The 13379-nt window shown below is 37.7% G+C and overlaps 2 protein-coding genes across 2 annotated transcripts; both read left to right on the forward strand.

Annotated features, from left to right (window-relative positions):
• Positions 1 to 5079: 5079 nt before the first annotated feature.
• terb2 (telomere repeat binding bouquet formation protein 2) lies at positions 5080 to 7856 on the forward strand. Its single transcript, XM_046032519.1, has 7 exons — positions 5080 to 5508; positions 5872 to 5953; positions 6030 to 6169; positions 6609 to 6670; positions 6894 to 6955; positions 7055 to 7143; positions 7357 to 7856. Exons 1-7 carry the CDS (start codon positions 5445 to 5447, stop codon positions 7482 to 7484), a joined length of 627 nt encoding a protein of 208 aa, XP_045888475.1. The 5' UTR covers positions 5080 to 5444; the 3' UTR covers positions 7485 to 7856.
• Positions 7857 to 7989: 133 nt separating this feature from the next.
• Positions 7990 to 12611, forward strand: sord (sorbitol dehydrogenase). The gene is made up of 9 exons (XM_046032518.1): positions 7990 to 8858; positions 8979 to 9012; positions 9559 to 9723; positions 10050 to 10209; positions 10360 to 10478; positions 10924 to 10989; positions 11111 to 11289; positions 11705 to 11826; positions 12012 to 12611. The coding sequence occupies exons 1-9, from the start codon at positions 8805 to 8807 to the stop codon at positions 12175 to 12177; spliced, it is 1065 nt and encodes a 354-aa protein (XP_045888474.1). The 5' UTR covers positions 7990 to 8804; the 3' UTR covers positions 12178 to 12611.
• Positions 12612 to 13379: the final 768 nt, after the last annotated feature.

Here is a 13379-nt window from a genome sequence, read left to right on the forward strand (position 1 = left end):
GCTAAAAATCAATAACATAAAGCACTCCGGCTCACCAGTTTACAATATTGTCCACAATGACCTAATTCATGCAGAGACGATAAAGCGAGTTACCACGCTATGCTGTCCTCATTTGTGAAACTTCTGACATTAATCACTTTAGGACATATTTACTTGTCCCTGTGTGCAGCCTCTTTGATATTTACCCACTTAACGGAGCTGTCTGACACTCCATATTTTCAGTTTAGCAGTGGACACTCTGGGTTACAATTCCATGTTACAGGTTAGAGACACAAGTGAGGGAAAGAGACACTACATCAAAGATGAGGCTGAGAATAAAAACCCATCCTGCGGTGGCCTTAATCCTTCAACACCTGCGATTTGAAGCACACTCCTTTGATGTTGTTGGTTCAGCTGGAGAGAAAGAGACTTGATAGGGAGACAGAGAAAGAGAGCGATGGGGAGATAATAGACTGCTCATTTAACACTGAACTAAAGTAAATGCAAGTTAAATTGACAGATTGGCAAATCACTTCTTCTATAACTCTTTAGTAATAAACTCCAGTAAGGTTTACTGCTCCATCTCACTGAAAAACTACTGCATGAGAATGCTGACTGGTGATGTCTGGAGGCAGCACATTTATAACATTCAAAGCCAGCAGCATTTCATAAAGAGTTGTTATTGATCTTGTCTGGGAGCTCTGGACTATAAAATAATGTCCAGAGCTCCCAGACCTCCACAACACAAATGTCTCCACTGTCCTCACATGCTTGACAAATCACTTTAAAATGTTTGTTTCTGTTTTTGTGCTATTTTATCTGTGTAATGTTTTATTATGCTGCCCATATTTACACATTTCATTAAAGATTACATGAATGTGTCTGTAAGTGCTTGAATTTCCCTGTGAATGCAGCCAAACAAAAGTTGAATAAATCGGTCGCACACTACCTCTTACTCAGTAATGACATTATAGTTTTCACGCTGTACTGTTACAACTCAGAGCTGAAACGATTAGTTGATTAATGGATTAGTAACAGTAACATTAGTTAACTAATCATTTAAGCCATTCTTAAGCAAAAATGCCTAAACTTTACTGGTTTCAGGCACTCAAATGTGAATTTATGGATTGTTGTTTGGACAAAACTAATAATATAAAAATGCTACTTTGAGCCCTGGGAAAATGTGATGTGTGGCATTTTTCACTATTTTCTGATATTTTAAAGACCAAACAATCATTCAGTTAATGCAGAAAATAACTGTCAGATGAATCTAAATCTAAAAAAAATACCAAACACACTACGACCAGCTGCAATAATACAACAACAATGGCAATACAATAATATAGGCTACCACACAATGGAACAATATCATAAGCGACAGAGGGGAGAGGGATGAGCCCGGGGCTGCCAGCTCTGCCACCACAGGCCATTCACTCTGTCCAGCAGGAGGGAAGCTGAAAGGACAAAATCAGCACAACAGCAAACAAAGGGGAGGAAGAGGACAAATACTGTATTTTTTACATAATTCAGATTATGCGAGTTATTCCGGGACAATCTAACAGAAATCTAACAGTTGGGGCATGAATGCACTACATGAACATTCAATTTGGGCTGCAGCTTAACAATTATTTTCTTTATTGAAATCTGACGATTTTTAAAAATGGTTTACTGAATAAAATGCCATAACAGTTTCATAAAATTTAAGATGACATCTTCACATAATTTGTCTTGTCCAAACCAACAGTCCACAACCCAAAGGCATTTTAGTTATTATCTCATTATGAGGACCAAAGCAAAGCGGCATTGGTCGAATTTTTTTCTGAGGCTCTACTAATCAATGAATGGACTAGTTGTTTACATTTCTCAAATCATCCCTAAAAAGCCCGTAACTTGCTCAAAATCCTTAGTCTATCGCTCAAAAGCAAATCTTTATGTCAGTGAACATGTCAATGCCATCAGAATGACAAGTCCTTGTATCATTGTTTACAAATGTTTAGTCATGTTATTAATATAACAGTGTACTGTGTAAGTGTTTTCTGATGTAAACTATGGCTAACATTTTGATGAGAAGGATGCACTTTTTTCAATATGGCACATCAATTTCAACAGATAGCTATAGACGATCTATCTCGGTCTCTCTCTGTATATACATGCACACACATACACTTCTATTGGCATTTATTATATATTTTGATCACTGTGTATGGTATTGTGTGTGTTGTGTGTCAGGTGAATGGTCTGAGGGATGTATGTTGTGATTTGTTGTTGTCTATTCTTATTTTGTTTATGCACCATGCTGTGCGAAGAATGATAATAAAGTTTGCCTTTATTTAACTTTGATTTTGACAACGTATTCAGCCATCTTCCATGTAGTGACTTGTGCACTGAACTTATTCCTAGATGTTTTGGGGTGTAAGACTATTAAACAGAGAACCGGTATAATACATTTCGATTAGCATGACATAAGCACTTGATAATGTAGGAAACAGCAGACAATTGTACATAATAATTCGCATCAATGTATCAAAGCATTTGCAGTTTGTTCAAAAGAATGAGGAATTTTTTTTAAGATGTACACAAGTGACGAGGGGATGTGTAGGTTGAACAAGTAGTTTTGAGAATTTCAATTCTGATCTGAGAAATGTACTAAAGCGACTGAGAAAAACTGTAAGCTAATTAGAATTGCAACAAACAGGTTAGGTTGTCCCTGGTAGAATTATTCTTGATGCTTTTTTTTCAGTTACTTATTTAAATTAATTTTTATCATTCCAGCTTTCATGGCTGTGCTGTGTTGCTTATTTATTTTGAGTGACTGTTTCTTGTTTTCATTTTTCTCTTAGTTGTCTTACTATGTCAGCTGTTTATTGCTGCTGTTCAGCTGGTTGACTTTTATTATTATTATTATTATTATTGTTTGTTTGTTTGTTTTTGTTTGTTTGTGTGCTGTTGTTTTTCAGTATATTAATACTCTCTTGTTAAAGTAAAATCTGTCTGGCACAATATGGTATCCAGCTCATCATACTCTATACCAGGCAGGACAGGTTTAAACAAAAACAAAAAAACAAGAATTACAACAAACAATTATTTTCATTATTACAGATTAATATGATGATTAAAAATCCATATGCCATCTTCATATTGCTTGATTTTTAGATGATATGAAACAGAGAAAAACATCAAATCCTCACAACTGAGAAGCTGTGTCCAGAACATGTTCGGGGGTGGGGGGGTGGGGGGGGGTTGGGATTAAGAAACAGGGTGTGGCTTCACTGTTGTCATGGCAACAGAGAAATCCCTGCTTTGAACCCCCTCAACCAGCCACTATAGGGAGGAATGACAATATATGCTTACATCCATGCATGCAGTAATCTACGTGGAGTCTCTGCCTTTTGTGTCTGCATGTCACCCCCATCACACCAACAGAAATTACACAGAGCTGAGCGTCTGCCCATGGACAGGCAGTAGGTATGCTCAGTGGTTTTCCAAGCAATTAATAAAACCTATAATAGCCTGAGATACAACCTATACCATCCCCTTTAGTGGCAGGGTGATAGGCTCTCTGGTTTCACAGAGTTCAAACAAGCATAGCCCATCAGTTATACCAGCAATACTGCTGTACAGCAACATCTTCCTTAATAGGGTGCCACTGTAATAAAACACATGCCATTACAGGGCTTCGTAAACAGGAGTCAACGGTTCCTGTGTGTGTCTGTGGGATAGCAATGAGCACCTGACCTGCTGACAAACCCCACCGAGAATGTGATAGAACATGTCTACATACTGCCAACTGCTGTCCAATATGTGAGTATGTTTACCAGCCAGTACACAGATTGAACCAGTGAGATTTGACGACACAACAGCTGAAATGAAATGTTGTATCATCTTTTTTATCTGCAAGAGGCTAGATTTACCTTCAGCAAACAATTCTGGTTGCTGAACGTTACATATAAAAACAGTACCAGATTGTAATATTTCTTCCTAATATTGGGAAATAATCCAGTTCTCTTCACCAGGTGTGGATAAATTCAAAGCTGGGGCATGCCACCACTGCAACCTCCTTGTAAAATTCCATCAACTGAAACCTGCACAGTTATTCAGTCCTAAGTACTCAGTCACTAGCTCAATATTACTGTCAACATAGCTCTGCTTTCCGACAGTTGCATTTAGAAGATATGGCAATACACTTCCTGAAGAAACAGTTATTCAATAGCAGCTGCGCTAATGAAATAAAAAAAACTAAAGTCACAAAACAATACAATGATTTTACTTTACATATATTCTTAATGCCATATACAATGGCCCGCGACATGGTGATCCACTGTATGTTACAAAATATTACCATCTGGTGGTGAAATGTAGTATTGCACTGTTGCCAGTCATAATTCAGGTAGATGACAAAAGGAAAAACCTCAATAACTAAGTGGAGAAACATAACAAATGCAGATGCTTTCACACGGGTCATGTGGGAAGAATAAATGGTTAAATGGCTTTCCTATAGGAGATTTTGGACCAACGTGTTAGACTGTGATCTCCAACATCATCAAAACATTAAATGACATAATATCTGTGGTGTTCACGTTTGTCTTTGTGTATATATATCTCAATATCTCTATAAATATTGAACACAATAGGGCCCTCAATGGAACCCTGAGGAACACCCTTAGTACCTTAATCATCAATGTCAACACATAGATTTTCTTGTTTGAGAAGAACACATATCTTACATCAGTAGAAACCTATGGTAGACACCCAGGGCATTCAGAAACTCTGTGTGTCAGAGTTCAGGAGCATGGTTGCTCACAATGTTGTGCTTTTTGTTGTCCACGAGATCCATGCTTTGACCTTCTCCATCCACAGGGGACATGTCTGAGAAGGCCAAATTGAAGAAACATATCGAACAATAAATATTTTCACTCATAATGTCAGATGTGGTAATAAGACAGTTTAGCCGGATGCATACCCACAGCTTTGACCCAGACTTTTTTAAAAAACGGCCAAGGATAAACAGAGACTAAACTTCATCACCACCAGTGTTAGCTAACTGGGCTAACGTTACCTGACTAGCGGAACTAACATTACCCAGACCTGTGTTTGGATAATTAGCAAGCAAACACATGTTTCTTTAAAGTTTCATGATTTAGATTTGCTGTTTTCTAAAACGAAACTTTAAACATGTAACAAACAGTCATAACATTAGTCTCCTAAACTCCTCAATTATTAGCTAGACTGAATCCTAGCCTGGCATAACATTAGTTGTTTGGTCCTTTCTCAGAATACCAACAATTCTGACAGTTTTCGACAGCATGTAAATGCAGCAGTGAAAGCGCCAAACGGCAGAGCAGCAGAGGAAAACGTTAGCTCCGGCTGAAGCTGCCAGTTTAACAGCTCGAGTTGCAGTCAGTGCCATATTACCAGTTGAAACGGTTTAAGCTAGCTAGGCTAAAGAGCTAACGAGGATCATAGCTATGTTTGGGAATAAGTCTGCCTGGTTTTCAAGCAGTGTCCCACAGGCATGTCACAATTTTTGGAGTAAGTAATGTTAAAACTATTACCAGCTTTATACATTAATGAATCGCCTGCTAAATGTTGTTAACTGTATCTGAATTTAGCTAAATTAGTGACGTTAGCTAGTGTGCTCATGAAATAACGTTATTGACTCAATCTTACAGAGATGCTGCACCTCACGTTATGTTTTGGTTAAAGTTTTATAACTAATGTCAAAGAAATACTTTAATTATTTTTAAAAGGAGAATATTTAAGTTAACTTTACTACCACAAATCTAGACCTGTAAGTTAACATAGTTGGACCTACATTGGCATTTGTGACATTAAGTTAACTTACACACACCTGGTTTTGGAAGTTTGAGCTTTTTGATCATGTTTTGCTTTTAGTATCGGAAAGTGGAACCATTGCTGGTTGGAGAACAGCCGATTACCTTTTCAGTAAGGATGCTACATGTGCTGATACTCTCAGGTGAGCTGCACATTTATCATCTAGCAGATCATTTGTAAGTCATTCTCTTAAGATGAGACTTAATTCTGTTTTTCAGGATATTTGAGAGCAAAGATTACCTTTGGAACAAGGTGGCAGTGTTTCACAGCTTGTTTCTGTCCGCCTGTGAGAAGCGCCAGAGTGTCAAGTCTGTGTGCATTGGTCATTATGTGCTGCCTCCAGCCTCAGTACAGGACGGTGAGGACTACTGTATACTTATTGATTTGTTGTAAAGCATTTTAAATCAGTGGTTCCCAACCTTGAGGTCCTGAGGTAACTCTGTTGGGTTGCAATATGATTAACTAAACAGGAAATAATAATGAAAACACTGTTACATACTGAATATTTTTACCACTTCTCTAAAAACTATTCAAAGGGATCAGTCACTCTTTGGTTGGACTCACAGACATAATCAGCTTGCGATAAAGGGTTAATAACAGTCAATTTAATTCAATTCAAATTAGCTTTATTGGCAAGAATGTGTAATAACAATATTGCCACATTGCAACAGTCATTGCTTCACTTTGATGGGTCAAGTCAAAAAACATTGGGATCCACACTAATGATTGATTAATTTAAAAGAAAACCAGCTGTAGGAATTATAACTCATACGATGTTCCTCTGATTATCATTTAAGAGGTCAGAAACGTGGTTGGGAGGTTGATTTGGGAGTGTGAAGAGGAGCAATCACTAGCACAGGTAAGTGTAATAATAACATTAATACATTGTTATGTAATAATAACAATAATGCATTTTATTTATAGAGCACTTTTCATGGTACCTAAAGACACTTCACATTAGTTAAAAATAATTAAAGAGAGAGAGAGTGTGTCTATATAGACAGTATATGTAATATACAAAATTAGCACAAAGGCAGATTATGTAAATTACTGTAATCACCGTAATTGCTTCTGTTTTACAGGGTTCCTGTAAGAGTTTCAGGTGCCAGACAGAAGATGAGTACAGTGAAGTCAGCAGAAGCGAGTACGTTAAGTACTTTCCACTATAAATATTTTGAATTGGAATTCAATAAATTGTAAATTGACCTGTAAACTAATTTAGTCCCTATTATGGTTTTGGCAGTTCTGAAGCATTTCACTCAGACTCGTCAGAAAGTGAAGCCCCTCTATGTGGTCATTTGCAAGATTACCCAGTTAGCAACATGCTTACAGGTGAACATTTATCATCATTTACTGTTTGTTCTTTGAGAAAATGTCTGTACTTGTATCTAATAGGATAATAATAGACAATTGACCTGTATTGAAGGTCTGGTGCAATCCATATTTAGATTACGAGACAATCTTCAACATCTGTAGGTAGAAGATTCTTCTGTAAAGTTGAGTTTGTTAATGTTACACTACGTTTTTCTGACTTATTCACTACAGGTTACGTCAGCATGGACAACCTGCAGAAATATTCAGGCGATCTGTGTGATTTCCACCTCGGTTGTTTCCAATGCTCCAACTGTAAAGCCCACTGCTGCTTGCCGCACACAAAAGCCAACATGCAATAAGAGAAAAGCATCTTAAAGAGGAACAAGAAGCAGTTGTGCTATTCACTGTCACAAGCTGTAGATAATTTACTGGCAAATAAGTTATGGTGTTAGTTTATTATGTTTGCATTGCCTACCTGTACTCGTGTATGTACTGTATTTTCCACTAATTGTTTTATCCCGCTAACATAGTCCCTACATTTTCATATTGCCCAATGAAATTAACCTTCTCTGAAAAAGGTAATTGGTACAAATGGGTCCACATTTGTAATTACATCATTGGTATGGAATCTGTCTTACAGTGTGTGCAGTACTGAATCTTTTCTGGTATTACAATGGAGTGAGGATAGACTTTAGAGGTGCCACAGGAATTAAACACGTGTAATCTACTAACATGATTTAGTCTGTAGTCATAACTTTCTAAACAGTACTTTCCTAGATGCAATGTCCTGCACGCTGTTTATTAATCAACTTCATGGGGTTGACAGATTTTTGTTTAATTAGCTTTGAATCACCAGTTGGCAGTTTTATACTAACAATTGCATGCAAGTATGCAGACTGCACAAAAAACTCAACCTGCAGTCTTTTCGTTTAGTGCACTACTAATGAGGTGTATCCAGGTCAGAGATGTTATTCATGTCTTACTGATTTCCCATCTCAAATCTGTACCAGTTGCAGATGATAGGTAACATGAAACATGTGAGACATACAAAAGGGAAAGCTTGACAATTGCAGAAATATATAGATGCCATATCTTGAGAAATGATTTATTTTAATCACATGACTAATCACAATGCTGTAAATTTCATACAAAAACATGTCGGGCACTTTATTCAATTTCAACTCATTAAACGTATATGCTGTATTCCTAACAACTAAAAACAAACCAAACGGTGCTCCCTCTTAATATGCAGAGCCTGTTTTCAATTGGACCATCTCTACGGATTGAGCGCAGTATGACGGAAGTTAAAGGGTGTCTTGCTGATTATATCACGGCATATCGATAATACAGGCTCAATAACACATTTTATCCAATAATAATATAGTGTACAGACGTTAGAAAGCAATGTACAGCTGTTGTATGGTTAAATGTAATCTCATGAGTGCAGTTGAATGTCTTTGCGTGGTCGTGGTCACCCCTTCAAAGTGGACTGTGCCGCTGGTCTTAGACCAATCACATGCTTTGTTTTGGTACATGCCCCGCAATCAGGAAGGTGTAGCTTGCAGCTCCCTGCACTTTGACCGAGGTACAAAACCGTTTGATAGACTTCTGTTTGGACTCAGACTTTGTATTTGTCTGGTTCATCTTTAACGTGCTGTCAGCTCACTGTTATATTTGCCATGGCGCAGCAAAATCTGTCCGTGGTACTGCACTCCCAGGGAGACCTCAGACTGGTAGGACACCGATCACAAACTTGTAATTTACCGTTTCCATGCGATGATTAGTTGCAATCTATAAATTAAACTGACTGCAACTTGGATACATTTCTTTTGCATATTGTCAATTTGTTACAGGAAAAGCGGCCTGTCCCTGAACCAGGACCTAATGGTATGACATTCAGCGATGTATTATCCACTTCATCAAACATTTCCAAATATTTAGAATATGGTGAATATGCTGTGCACGTTGTGTACAGTTATAGTAAGTTAGCTTAACCGAATTTAATGCCGTGCATTAATCCAATTAACGTTAACTGTGAGCAATATGTTTCTCCGTTACAAAGCTACTGTCTGGCTTCTTATTTCAGCTCCATTAATTTTCCTTTATGAATATGTCAGTGTTCACCACACTGCATTTATGGCTTAGGTCAGAAGTACATTTTGGCACTTGTCTGATTAACGTGTGTGACTTGCAAGCCAACCTATCATACACTGCTGTCAAACATTTTTGAAATGACATGTCATTTCGTTTAATTTTATCCATCCATTTTAAATTGCTGAACACATTAAACATATTAAGATGTAGGAAATCATTCCTCAGATTATCAGAAGTCTGGAGTTGAGCTGTATTGTCGTTTTGCAACAAGATCACTCGGTGCAGACCCTCTTATTAATCAGTACTGTACTGCCACACTGTGTCACATTTTGTGCCCAGAGGTTTTGCTCCAGATGCACTCAGTTGGAATCTGTGGATCAGATGTTCACTATTGGCAGCATGGCCGAATTGGGGACTATGTAGTCACGAAGCCAATGGTGTTGGGACACGAGGCTTCAGGGCGGGTGTTGAAGGTCGGCTCAGCAGTCAAGGACCTTCAAGTGGGTAAGTGGTGGATACTGTATGTTGCTCAGAGTTGTGAAACACCAAAGGCAGTGCCTCATGCAGCGTGCACTGCAGAAATCTGCCATTCTGTTATAAGGAATATTTGTAATTCAAAAAGGTTATATTAACTCTGGTTATTTTATAAGCTGTACCTGCAGTGCCATCAATGCGTTTAAATATATGTATTCATTGCACCCTAATGTCATACACTATACATCATTTTGATGCAAGGTCTCAGTCCTCACATTTTTATGGTATTAAAATCACGTTCACACTGTGATAGAGTTACCTGGACAATGCTGTAAGCGTCATTTTGTATTTTTCAGGTGACAGAGTGGCCATTGAGCCTGGTGTGCCCCGCGAGATGGACGAGTTCTTCAAAAACGGACGATATAACTTGTCTCCTACCATCTTCTTCTGTGCCACACCCCCCGACGATGGAAATCTGTGCAGATACTACAAGCATAGTGCCAACTTCTGTTACAAGTAAAGTTCTTCCAGGGTTGCATGGCATTGCACCAGATTACCTAACAACTGCTTGATCTCTGACTGCCAACTGACTCTCTTGCATGTATCCTTTTCTGTCTTTCTTCTTCTCTACTCTCTCTCTCTCTCTGTCTTTTTTCAACTCTCCAGGCTACCTGATAATGTGACATTCGAGGAGGGAGCACTAATTGAACCTCTGTCTGTGGGAATCCACGCCTGTCGCAGAGCCGGCGTAAACCTAGGCAGCAACGTCCTCATCTGTGGTGCAGGTAACTATTATAAATGATTACACAATAAATCAAGTCACCAACTTTTGAGGGAAAAAGACTTATAGGTGATTGTACTGTATTGATGTAACATGCCCTTGAAAGTAAGAGATCTAATTTAACACTCAGTGTAGTCAAAGGATAATACTGACTCAACAAAACTGAAAAACTGCTGAACCTTAACGCACCTTGTAAAAAACTCCTTATTCATATATTAAGACACTTGTGTTAAGCAATACCTGGTGAAATAGTTGCTTGTTTCCTATGAAGGTAAAAATAAACAGGATAGGTTCAGCACATAGTATGATAATGACTTTTCTCAAGCTTCAAAACATGTTTACAATGACTGGTCATTGATTAGTGTATGTGACATATATAGTGTTAGTTTGTCAGATGTTTAACACAGCGTCTATGTTAGCCATCTTATTTATTTCTTCTCTTTCCACAGGACCTATTGGATTGGTCTGTTTGCTCGTGGCCAAGGCAATGGGAGCCTCAAAGGTCGTCATCACCGGTAACACACTCGGTTTATAAACATCCATCTTAACTGAAATGACACAACATACTGGATTCTAGTAGCATTTTATGTTAAGAATGTGTTTCTTTTGTCTCTAATCCACCTTTTCCGTGTTCAGATCTGTCCCCAGAGCGTCTCACAATGGCCAGAGAGTTGGGTGCAGACTTCCAGCTGACAGTGAAGAGAGGAGATGGATCCCAGCAGCTGGCCAAGAGTGTAGAGGACATGCTGGGCGCTCAGCCTCACATCACTATTGAATGCACCGGTGTTGAGAGCAGCATTCAAACTTCCATCTATGTATGTGACTACTCTCAGTAAAGACTATTTATTGATATAGATTAAACTACCAAATATAGAAACAGTATATAAAATGGTTAAAATTTGCACTAAAATGCTACCTACGTTGTAAATACATCTCTAATAATATTCGAATATATAATGATGTAACACTTAAAAGTGGCAATTTTTCCACATTGAGTACTTTTAGTTTTTAATACTTATTAATTACTTAGTATTAATAATAAGTACATTTTGCCAGTAATATTTTCATACATTTGAATGCAGGACTTTTACATGTTATGGAATAAGTTTACAGTGCTGAATGTGAATACTTTCTCCACTTCTGCTTGTCATTTATATAATACTCAGTACACTGTGAGTTTCAGTATCTGCTGATAAAATAATTATAAAAGTTGATATTTTTCCCCGTCAGGCAACACGTTCAGGGGGTGTGGTGGTCCTGGTGGGTCTTGGTTCTGAGATGGCCACTGTTCCTCTGATCAATGCCGCTGTGAGAGAAGTGGACATCAGAGGGGTTTTCCGCTACTGCAATACGTAAGAAATTATCCATGGATTTCCCTTCTTGTTCTATAAGCAGATGTTTAAAGCACATTTGGAGGCTGTTCCCTTTGTGAGTTTATCTTACATACAGTATAAATCACATTATAAATGATTAAGTAATTATTAGGTACCACAGAGACAGAACTCTAGAGTCAAATTTTTATATTGCTGTGTTGCAGGTGGCCGATGGCCATAGCCATGTTGGCGTCGGGTAAAGTGAACGTGAAGCCCCTCGTGACTCACCGCTTCCCTCTGGAGCAGGCAGTCCAGGCCTTTGAGACCACACGTCAGGGTGTTGGGGTAAAGGTCATGTTAAAGTGTGACGAGAATGACCAGAAGCCCTGATCTGACCGGCTGCAGTGACATAAACCGGGTTGACTGAGAGCGACTCAGAATGACATCCAAACCTAAGAAAGATAACAGTGATAGTTCAAAGAGACACTATTAGTAATAATAATAACAGCACTGTGACCACTATTACCTACAGGTCAGAGATGTAATTAAAATCAGGTGGTACGAGTAATTATTTTATGATGCTCTTTGTTTTATAAACAACATTTTAATTGTTTTTTTATTGTATATAATTTGCAATTTTATGTATACGTATTTAAATTTATGATAATTTTACATACAGCTACTTTAGTAAAAGAAAATCCTTAAATAATAAAATTAAAATAACAAAATCTTAGGTATTTCCTTTTTTATATTTGATTTTCACACAACCTGTACTACATAATTGCAGGCATTAGGGGGAACTAGAGATTAAAAGTGGAAACGTATGGCAGTGTCATTGTCATATACTACATACTAACAGTACACAATACTGTAGATACTATGTATGAATCTTTAAAGTATACTGCTTTGCAGTTAGTATACAAGAACTCAACATACTTTACTCTTTCAACTGCAATTAATAATCAGTTGATTTATTTTGCAGCTGTGGGGATTGGGGGATATTACTAAGACTCAAAAAGTGTTGTTTACTGATATCTTTGTTTGAGTGTACTTAATTTCTCTACTTTTCCAGTTCCATGTAGTGTGGAAATTGGACGCAGATACTGTCTGTCCCAATTCCACACTTCATACTATAGTATACACTATGTATACAATATAGTAGTTGTCATGGTGTAGTGTTTTTGCAGTTAGTATATAAGAAATCAATGAACACGCACAGACAGACAACAATCAGACTGCGATTCTGGAGTGCCACTGTCCTTTAAACTTCACACAAAAAGGCAACATGTTTTTTTGAAAAATGAAATACTTTCGGGAGGTGTGGATGACCTTCAGAAAGTTTTTTTAAATTGTAGAAGACTTACTAAGGCAATATGATGTGGCAAAGTCAAAAACATCACTTGCTCAAGATCGTGAGATTTCAAGGTACTAACTCAAAACTGTGAGACAGTAATATACTCTTACAATCACAAGTCAAGTTTGACTAAATAAGTCAAAATGGACACTTACTAAATGAACATTATTTTAACTTATCATTAATGTTTTTATCTTATCACATCCAACTTTGTGTCTAATTTCTTTTCTTGGCGGCA

Source organism: Micropterus dolomieu, linkage group LG20 (assembly GCF_021292245.1).
Source record: "Micropterus dolomieu isolate WLL.071019.BEF.003 ecotype Adirondacks linkage group LG20, ASM2129224v1, whole genome shotgun sequence".
Lineage (NCBI taxonomy): Eukaryota > Metazoa > Chordata > Actinopteri > Centrarchiformes > Centrarchidae > Micropterus > Micropterus dolomieu.

Coding starts and splice junctions, on each gene's coding strand:
- terb2 (XM_046032519.1), top strand. CDS start 5,445: ATGTTTGGGAATAAGTCTGCCTGGTTTTCAAGCAGTGTCCCACAGGCA. Junction 6,170..6,608: donor TCCAGCCTCAGTACAGGACG/GTGAGGACTACT, acceptor TTATCATTTAAG/AGGTCAGAAACGTGGTTGGG. Junction 7,144..7,356: donor AGTTAGCAACATGCTTACAG/GTGAACATTTAT, acceptor TATTCACTACAG/GTTACGTCAGCATGGACAAC.
- sord (XM_046032518.1), top strand. CDS start 8,805: ATGGCGCAGCAAAATCTGTCCGTGGTACTGCACTCCCAGGGAGACCTC. Junction 9,724..10,049: donor AGTCAAGGACCTTCAAGTGG/GTAAGTGGTGGA, acceptor TGTATTTTTCAG/GTGACAGAGTGGCCATTGAG. Junction 11,290..11,704: donor GCATTCAAACTTCCATCTAT/GTATGTGACTAC, acceptor TTTCCCCGTCAG/GCAACACGTTCAGGGGGTGT.